A 10770-nucleotide genomic window follows, 5' to 3' on the forward strand; every position below is an offset into this window, starting at 1 on the left:
TCTCATGGTATAAATGCTTGAGGAAAAGCAGGATCGATCCCTCTTGTATAGGCATGTATTGTATTTCCTTTAGTCTATTAATAGTGATGATACATTTGAGAAGTACCTACCATTCATATTACACGCTTCTCACTTCTCTGGCTTTAGGCGAATTGTGTTTACGTATTATTTTATTATAGCTTGACAACTTCCCGATGCTCCGCGCAGACCGGGGGGCGTGTAGCGACGAATGAAAAACCCACGACTTATGCACCTCACTTCCCCGCACGCACGATTTCACAATCGCGCAGTCTTTCCCCCCGTCGTTCGCATATCATGGGAATATCATTAACGAACTTGTCAGACTATAAAAGGAGTTATTCAGCCGTGGATAGCCCAGTGGATATGACCTCTGCCGTCGATTCGGGAGGTGTAGGTTCGGATCCTATCCGGGGATGCACCTCCAACTTTTCAGTTATGTGCATTTAAGAAATTAAATATCACGCGTCTCAAGCAGGTGAAGAGAAAACATCGTGAGGAAGCCTGCAATCCTGCATACCTGAGAATTTTCTCAATTCTCTACGAGTGTGAAGTCAGTTAATCCGCATTTTGACATCGCGGTGGACTAAACTAAAGCCTAAACCATCTCTGAGGTCTACAAAGAGGTTCTTTAAAAATAATATCTTGTCTTTACTACATGTATAATTCATAATCACAAAATCTTATTCTGGTCAACACTAGATGTAGAGTAGACCATAAAGTTACTATTAGAATCTAGGTTATGAGACGTTGAACTCAAGAGAATAGAAAAATAGGTAGTGTAATCGAACTTTTGGCTCATCTTGGTATTTATAAATACAGACAAGTTTTTGGAACAGTTGGGGTTAATCAACTCTGCTTTCCGTGTTGCTAATTACTTAACCATCTTCATCACTAATATTTTTACTATTGAGTAGTAGCGATAGCGGGCTATGACCCTGGGCAGCGGCAAGTGTGTTTGTTTAGAAATAAAAAACGACTTTGTTGGTTGGAAATGAAAAAAACTGAAAAAATCTAGTTGTGGATGTCACATAAATAATTATTAATGTTTTTAGTTACTAACTAGCATGTATATTTTAGTACGAACAATTTTTGAATAGACCGCTCAAAAAGTGTTCGTACTCGACTAAAGTAGTCTATAATTCTAATTGGTCTGAGGTATAACATATTTAACTTCATCTGAGGTCATATTTATGGGTTGGTCCTGGTTGGTCTGAGATCGGAGGCTAAAGTTGAATCGTTTGTCAGTAACTCAGACGAATTGTAAAGGGACATATCTCACTATGCGTTACCCCTCTGTCAAGGATCAAGAATCAAAGATCTAACGCGTTTGTAAAATCGTTGTTTCGTTACTTGTTTTCGTCGTACTTAATTGTTTTCATATCATAGTAATCTATAATTAATTATTATAATCGTAAGAAATTCCTCAGTGCCTGAAGACGAAAGTCTTCGGACAGTGCGTGTTGCCAGTGACGACCTATGGACTTGGTCGCTAACCATGGGCCTTATTAGTATTCTCAAAGTGACTCAACGGGCGATGGAGCGAGCTATGCTTGGAGGTTTTCTGCGTGAAATGAGGAGATCCGTAGACGAACCAAAGTCACTAACATAGCGAGTCGCGAAGCTGAAGTGGCAATGGGCAGGCCACATAGTTCAAAGAGCCGATGGACGTTGGGGTCCCAAGGTGCTGGAATGGTGATCCCGCACCGGAAAGTGCAGTGTTGGTCGACCCTCTCCCCCCCCCCCCCCAAACTAGGTGGACCAAAGACATCAAGTGGGTTGCAGGGATCCATTGGATGCTGGCGGCTCGAGACCGTTTTGTTTGGAAGTCCATGCAAGAGGCCTATATCCAGCATTATACGTCCATCGGCTTATGATGATGAATTGTTATAATGTACTTAATTGTTTTCGTCGTATAACGAGCTCTCTGAAAATGCCGGTTAGTGTAATTCAATGGATTAGAAAATTATCAACAACTTCTAATTTACAAAAAGATGAAGTTACGTTTAATTTGTAAGTATGTATAATGTATTTGTAAGTTAATTTTATCAATCTTGTACTTATGATAATGTCTAAAAAGAATCGGTTCTTTAGCCAGAACAGCAAAACATCGATCAAGTAATCGAACATTTTGTCTATATATATGTTCTGTGGATAGTTGCGATATGTTTAATAGTCTGTGTAAAAATTACACGTGTGCAAAGAATTTATACTGCAGAGAAAAAGTGCACGTGTGTGTATGCGAATCAAAATAGTATTCAAATTGGACACAAAATATATTTATTGGTTTTAAATATTTTCGAGTGTGAGTTTATCTCCTCGTCCCCCTCAAAAAAATGAGCGATGGTGTTATTATGTGTGATACAAGTCCATATGTATTTGTCTGAGTTGGAATCGCATTTTGATATTAATAATCTGTGATGAATCAGCTGTTTGACCATGATTGACTATTGTCTTCGACGGATTTTGACATTCTCTGTCAAGCGTCAAGTGTCATATAAATATTAGATTTTGAGGTTAACTTTGTGTAAATTAAGATTTTGCGATATTTATTTTAAAATACTAATCGTTTATTTATTATTGATTAACTATAATTCAATTATTGATATATTTTGGCACTAGAATACAATATCAAAAACATGTCTGAATATAAAAAACCAGATATCGATCCTGATCTAGTGAAATTCTCTGAAGGAAATGACTATGATTCTCTTGCTAAATACCTATGCAAAGTTTACAGATACCGGGAAAATATAATTATACCGAGGGTGTTAGGCCCAGTGGTCATAAAAACAAATGACGAGAAGATGATTGAAGCTACGGTTGAAAGCTGCCCATTCAAATCTGTGACAAGTTGTATTATAGGTAAATAAAAATATTATTTGGATGTGTAGCTTAAATTTACTAACCCTGGATAATGTGAAAGGTGCATAATTAGATTTCAGTTATTGAAACAAGATGCAATACCTGCAAATATACAAATCAAATGACTAACAGTGTTAGTACACTACTAAGTGATTTATTTAATGTAAGGGTAATTATTGTATGTGGTAATTGCAATGTTATATTTGCCCCTGATTGCCTAACGCGAAAAATTATTCTTGCAAAACACCAAACTTATGTGCAACAAAAATTATGTAAATATATTTATGTATAACAAAAGAAATATTATGTTTCCACTAAATAATAAAATCTCCATCAGATACAAATCACCTGCTAGTGATTAACTAGCTCAGTTTCATTCGCATAGTTCTTGTTCAGATTCCTGTATACAGGGATAAAATATAGCTATGACACTCACAAATAATGTGCCTTATTAGTGGTAAAAGAATTTTCAAAATTGGTTCAGTAGTTCATACACTAGATTACTACTTCAGTAGGTTAGCTTTACAAAACCACAAACATCTCCTTGATATAATATTATTATAGATATAAATTATAACTCTATAATTCATTTGCAGGCTATGGTCTTGGTGCTGCAGTCGGTCTATTCACATCATCACTAATGCCAAACATGACTGACCCAATGGCACAACAAAATCAAACAGCAAGAGAAATATTGAGGGAAATGAAGAATTCAATGTTAAGCTATGCTAAAAATTTTGCTCTACTCGGCGCTGTGTTTTCTGGAGTTGAATGTTGTATAGAAAGCGCTAGAGGAAAGTCTGATTGGAAAAATGGCACATATGCGGGTGGTGTCACTGGTGGTCTTATAGGATTGCGAGGTAGATTTAATATCATTGAATGTACTATGACTTCAGATTATATTTACTACTCACTTTTTACTATCAGTCTAAAATGTTTATTACAAATACCCAGGGTTGATAGGAAAAAACAATATGCTTTATTTAATTGTTGTATTTGTTTTGTTTTTAGGTGGATTAAAGGCAGGCTTGTTTGGAGCAGCAGGATTTGCTGCATTTTCGACAGTAATTGACTATTACATGCATCAACGTTGATAGAGCAAAAGGCAATTTTTAATTAAGGAATACATTTAATGTTAATCATAGTTATAATGGTATTAAAAATATAGGAAATTCTAACATTTGTCTTGTATTTATTGATTAAACTGTAAACTGACACATTTTATTTACAGTAAATTAGTTTTTTGTCTCACTTGATCAGAAAATGTCAGTCCGTTTTCAACATCCAGGCGACACAACTAATTTTTTAATTTTTAAAATATGGCTGTAAAGTTAAAAGTTTAGAAATGAGGTTGGCCGATAAATGTATATGTTATTAAATTTTGATTTTTTAAATTGAAAGAATTCCAGATTTATAAGTTTACAGAAAGAATTAACAGGCTGCATGGTTACTCAAATACATACACATCTACAGAATTACTCCAAAGGTATAACCAAATGATCATTAATTCTAATACTTTGCATTTTCCTTATTGTAGAAAATGTTGCACAAGGCCACTTTTTCGTGCCTTTGAATAATCTGAAACCTCACGAGTACGCTCAGGATTCTTTTTTTTAACCATAACCCTAGGCTCAGTTTGTGGATCAATCTTAGAATCCTATGCTTACTCGGCATTCAAAATCAATCACAGTAAAAATCAATTTTGCTGCCTAGCTCATTAATTAAAATGAACATAAATCATTTAGGAAGGCCAGAGAAAAGATAGTTAAACGTAAAAAATTTTTTTGTTTTTAAATTTGGCGCGCAAAAAGTAAAATTTAAATCATCTTACTTACACTAACATTTTTACTGGCAACACTGATTCTAAAAACAACCACAGACGCACTTACGACTTACGATTCTATTTTCAAATGAATGCCAATCGCAGATTTACGTGTCGGCAAAATGATTCGAATTTATCAAAATCGCACGCAACCTCAGACCAATTATTGTATAGGACCTGCCTCGCTAGACGTTACTTTTCTGTCAAAGTATTATGATCAACGATCTAATGCGATTATAATAAAAACTGTCTCTATAGTATCGATGTTAAATAGTTGTAATCGTGTTCGTCCGTTAAAGAGCTCCCTAAAAATACCTTTTTGTGCAATTGAATTGTGTAAAAAACGGGCAAAGTTTAGTATAAGATATATAACAAATGTAAGCTCGCTTTCTTCAGAAAATGACAGACAATTTTGTTCGTGTCTATGAGTACGATACAGGTCCTTCTATAATTGGTATGAGCACGCGACGGATTTTGCATGATTTTAATTTTTGTCAGATTTTGACAGGTCATTTTGACTGTTAGAGTCTCTGACGAATTAAATTTGCTCTGAGATTGAAATTTACCGTTCCCTTGCAAATGTCATAGAGTTCGTTGATATTACTCTATAATCTATTGTCAAATGTCTTGGAAACAAAAAAAATAACGACCGAAAACGGAAAACGAACAGCGATACCGTGTGTATTTTAGATTTATTGAAAATTTAGATTATTCTATTAATACTTGCAATTTTCCTTCAAAAGCTACAAGACATTTTTGTTAACGATATTCTGCAGTGGTTAATTGTGAAGTGCGTCACTGATTTAGACAAAATGAAGGATCCTTTTGTAACAGACTCCGGTATCGATTCGCCTGCACGGGAGAGCCTTAGAAATATCGAAGGATGTTACAATAGAAATTTATTTAAAGGAAAATCATTTGCCAACTCACGGCGTGCCTTGCAGTCTGGAGCGGAGAAGATATCCAGAACTTTCAAATGTGTTAGAAACACATTTGGAAATTTGTCCCAGGTAAATTTCAAATTTTATTTAATCACATATTTGGTAATTTTAATGGCAGTTACTAGTAAGTAAAGTATGCTCCTCTAATAACGAATCTACAAACACTTTAAAAATCATGCAATTTATGTTATTAATCTCAGTAAACTGAACTTAAGAAAAATTAAATGTTTGTGTTCATAACTTCATATTTTAACTATGAATGGTTATGGTTAAATTCACAGCACTTTAGGATGAGTGGGAGGCGCAGACACCGTCTGACGGAGGCTGGATCTCCGTGTCGGATGCCAACTACCCCTGTGACTAAAAAGAAACAGGTAAAGTGTTGAATGTAGAAAATATTGTGACCATTGATTTTTTTTCTTACACCCTGAAAGTTTCCTAAAATAAAGAAGAGTGCAGTTTTTCCAAATTTAAAGACATAGACTTTGCTAACAAGGCAGTTAACAGTAGTTTATAATAATTTACATGTTAGGAGGACTTCCTAATATATTTATGTCCTAAGAGATGTCTTGATTTAATTGTTCCTGTAATAATGAATAGACAAACAGAATAACAAGACTTTAATAACAATTTTTTATTGCCTTAACTCAACTCACTTTTTGATAATTCTATTCAACAATCAATTTTCAGTTTCTTATTATAATAAGTAGTGTAGATGAAAATGGTTAAAAATATAATAAATCAGTATGAGGTAAACAAAATTTTTCATATATTTCAGATATTGGGCCGAAGTCCTACCAAGCTGTACAGTCCTTTTGGAATTGAAACTCCCCACAGCCGTGACTTCAGGATGACACCATACATGCCTGACACACCAGAGCATGGGTCAGTATAAATCATTATTTACTGTTCTTATTCATCCACTAGCTAACGCTCCACAGTTTCACCCACATAGTTCCTGTGGAAATATGGTGCTATACAATTAAATTAACTCTCTTCTTATTTTGTGTGGATCTTACCAAATTTGGTTAGGCAGGGAGGACAACACAAGCAGAGAAGGGGAGTTTTAGTTAACTGTCAAGGACGTCCAAAAACTAAAAAATGTGTAGGGATGACTATATTAATAGATGATCACATTATGTGCATATCCACCATAATTTTCTTTTTAAAAGCATTAGCATTTAAATTTAAGAGTTTTTCGATGTGTTACTTGGCTCACTCCCATGATATACGGGCGACGGGGGGGAATGACTGTGCGGGTGTGAACTACTGTGCGCGGGGCAAGCTGTAATCTAGTATATAAACATTTATTTTTCTTTACAGAGTTTCACCAAAGAGGCGCAAGGGTATCACTCATTCATGGCACATTCTAGCTAAGAAGAGGCCAAGGGCTCTGTTCCACTAATCATATATACCTTAGAACGAACGCACAAACCCACCGCTTGATTGTAATTTGTAAGTTAAAATAGTTTTTATACAATAGTATTATTTTGTATGATTGGTGCTAATGTATTACATGAAAAGTGTCTGTGTTGTGAAACTATAATAGATTATTTTATTGTAATATAACAGCATAAGGTGAGAGTAGACACAGGAAAGGAACACCTTATCTGTACATCTGGATTTAAAAAAAAAAATAGAATAGAATAAACTAAGAAACTTCCTTACTCAATACTATTGAATCATAACATACAAATCATAGTTTCATAATATAGATAGGTACAGGAACGTAAATGGAATGGCACTTAAAATTTAGTTTAATTTTCTCTACCTCTAGGAATTAATGTATTTGTTTTCTAAATGATGCGTTGATGCGAACTAACATATTAGTGGAATGTTATTACTTCTGAAGACCTTACAAACATGATAACAAGATCAGTCCTGGGCCTATAGCCAAGTGGCACATACATTCTCTTTCTACAAATACTAACGCTTCGAAAACTAAAAAAAATATTGAATGACATTTCCTATCGACAGGTCACGTGATCAAGTTATCGATCAGATCTGTCATTCCCATACATTTTATTATTTTTCGAAGCATCTATCAGAAAGAGAATCAACTTGCCACTTGGCTACATGCCCTTGTAGGAAATGTGTATCTATTGCATTCAAACATAATATTTGTACAACATCTAACTCCTTTGAAACTAAATAACGAATGGTTGAATTGAAGAAATGCATTTCACTCCAGCACAAATGAAAATTATTGATACATATTATTTTTTTGTGGCACAACAATAAAATGCCACTGCAAAATGTGAAAGTATTACAAAGTAATAGCAGTATCATATCCAGTATTAAATACGCCAAAATTGTATTGTATTTGCTATTTTCAAGACCAGTTTACATTGATACAGTGATACTAGAATAGTGGAATGGCCATAGTTGTGGCCCAGTCCATTAAAAATTCATCAAGATTATTACCTTACTAGTAGACATCATTACCTTACTAGTTGCTACTCTGTCTACATACAATTTTTAATTTTTTAATTCCATATATGCAGGGAATTGGAAATCTATCATGAAATACAGTATGTAAAAATTTGCTTTTACTAATATTTATTTTCAGAATATCATATTATCTAACTGCATTATATACTGGTTAGCTGATGTGGTTTCAAATCATAATGGATTGGGTTCAAGTCCTGGGTCCAATTATTAACAACTTTTTATTCGTTATAAAATTCACAGCAGTCACTCAGAGTTAGGAATGTATTTTAGAGAGCATGTTGAGCCTATAAGAAATTCCCCTCCAATTAGTCTTTCTATGCTAGGAGTGGGTCCATGATCTGTCTGTGTTAAGTCTGACCTCTTAACAGCGGAGCTGTTGACATTGGATTGAAAACTGGATCAATGTAAACTGACCATTATTTTTACTAATATACATGTATCTTATTGTATACAATTTTAGTATGTAGTTTTTAATACGCTTTGTGTGACAATATCTATTAGTCTGCAAAAAATGTAGGTTTAAGACTGGTTCTATTTAATTTATTGTTTAAGATTTTGAAGATGCTGCTATAATAAGCTTAATTAATTGATTAAACATTGTTTATTTTAAATATAATATCCAGTAAATCTACACGATTCCAATAGATGTTTTGTATTTGTATAAAACTGTTTACTCATGTCGTTGTTGTTCTATTTAACTATATTTATTTCTAACATAATATGTTACAGTTCCTGATAATTATATTTAAAATACCTATAATAGTTATATTTTGTATTTTAACTCAACTACAGATGGCTCTGACTTTGAAATATATGTTAACATTAATGTAAATTAATAATTGGTATTTTCCAAATTTTATGAGTATAAGATACTTGCAAAGACTTAACTCACTTTTGTTGTTGACTGTAGGATTATAACATTTATAGTCTGGCAAGTTCGTTGATAACATTCCCATGATATGCGGGCGACGGGAGGATAACCGCGGGTGTGTAATCATGCGTGCGGCGAAGTGACGTGTATTAGTCGTGGGTTTTATATTCATCGCTACACGCCCCCCGCCCTGCGCGCAACATCGGGAGTGTTACAAACGAAGTTGCCAAGGTATAATAAAATTTCACCATCTGATAAGTGTTGGATCTCAGACTAATTACGTAAGGACTAGTATTGAACCCAAATTCAGGAACAAAATTTCCTGTAATTTTTTGAGGAAAGCGAGCTTAGATTAGTTTTATATTTCTACTAAATTAGAACTTGTTGACCGTTTTTTACACCATTCAGCTACACATAAAGATATTTTTACGGAGCTCTTTAACCGACGAACATGATTCGAACTATGAAACATCCATAATAAAAAGACAGTTTTTATAATTATTGCATTAGATCGTTGATCATTTACTTTGACAGAAAAGTAACGTCTAGCGAGGCAGTTCCTTAAGTAATTAGTCTGGAGTGTTGGTAGTTCACAATTTTTGTCTTTGTCATAGAATTTTTGGTGTGTATGAAAAATTAACCTGTCTAGTTTCTACCAAGTAATTTTATTATCTACCAACTACTACTACTAAGTATTCGGTTTTATATTTGAAGTTTATCTTGGTATAATATATCATCTACTGTTCTTGCACTGCTATAATATTAGCTTTAAATATATATATTATGTATTTTCTACATAATACCATAATATACAAGTATAACATATTATAAGACTGAATGTCTCCTTACCATTTAGGCCTTTTGTAATATTTTTGTCTCTGGTACTAGTGTTGTAATAGTTTTTTACTGGAAATATTAATGACCAAGAAATAAGAGATTTACAAAGTAAAAACATGAGAATTCTGATACCGGGATGATCTCTTTGAAAATGGAAAATAAGTAGTTATTTTAAATGACAGAATAATAAGTGTACTCGAATATTCTATCTATAGTAAATTGACAACCGTCCTTTTTTTAGTAAAAATAATTAGATACTTACGTAATATTGCACTTCCACTGTCCTGTAAACTATAACTAGATTATTGGGTTTGTCATCCAGTGAAAAACTATTATATACTTAAGGTAATTCATTAAAAGAGAATTCATTTTAGGTAGGTATCTGCTTGTTCCATTATGAATAATCTCATTTTGCCTCTTGGGAAATTGAAAATGTAACTATAAAACTTAAATTTTCTAACCCTGTAGATGAGAGGAGGAAAGTGGGATAATAATGGAATTAGCTTAATTTAATAATTGGATCTGTGTTTTCAGGCTATGCTCGATGTATCTCATTTATAATATACTACATTATAAAATAAACTTTTACAAATGAATAATAACTATTGCTTTTTTTCTGAATATACTACCTATGTTTTGAGTGAAATGTGTAGGGGTACCTATGTTTTAGCATTTAACAAAGATGAAAAAATCGTATGTATATTAGCTAATAATAATAATTAATTCAACGCAGCCTCGTTGGTTCAGTGATTAGGTTGTGGCTTAGGATCGCGAGGTCCTGGTTTCTATTTCTCTACAAATCTTAAGATTTTTTCTAGAAAAGGCTTTAATTTCTCTACAAATCTAAGATTTTTTCTAAAAAATGGGGTTTATCAATGGCATCAATGGCTCAATCAAATAAAAAATAATCTGGGATCATCTAAGTCAATCTCTAGTCTCTACCCTTCACTTGGGATCTTAACAAA

General features: G+C 33.5%; 2 protein-coding genes across 2 annotated transcripts; both read left to right on the forward strand.

The window, feature by feature from the left end:
* Positions 1–2490: 2490 nt before the first annotated feature.
* On the forward strand, positions 2491–4063 carry LOC112042811 (mitochondrial import inner membrane translocase subunit Tim22). Its single transcript, XM_024077987.2, has 3 exons — positions 2491–2883; positions 3480–3743; positions 3895–4063. Exons 1-3 carry the CDS (start codon positions 2658–2660, stop codon positions 3975–3977), a joined length of 573 nt encoding a protein of 190 aa, XP_023933755.1. The 5' UTR covers positions 2491–2657; the 3' UTR covers positions 3978–4063.
* Positions 4064–5320: 1257 nt separating this feature from the next.
* LOC112042812 (uncharacterized) lies at positions 5321–10407 on the forward strand. Its single transcript, XM_024077988.2, has 4 exons — positions 5321–5715; positions 5928–6020; positions 6425–6531; positions 6970–10407. Exons 1-4 carry the CDS (start codon positions 5518–5520, stop codon positions 7049–7051), a joined length of 480 nt encoding a protein of 159 aa, XP_023933756.1. The 5' UTR covers positions 5321–5517; the 3' UTR covers positions 7052–10407.
* The last annotated feature ends 363 nt before the right edge of the window (positions 10408–10770 follow it).

The sequence above is a fragment of the Bicyclus anynana genome, chromosome 8, assembly GCF_947172395.1.
Source record: "Bicyclus anynana chromosome 8, ilBicAnyn1.1, whole genome shotgun sequence".
Classification (NCBI taxonomy): Eukaryota; Metazoa; Arthropoda; class Insecta; order Lepidoptera; family Nymphalidae; genus Bicyclus; species Bicyclus anynana.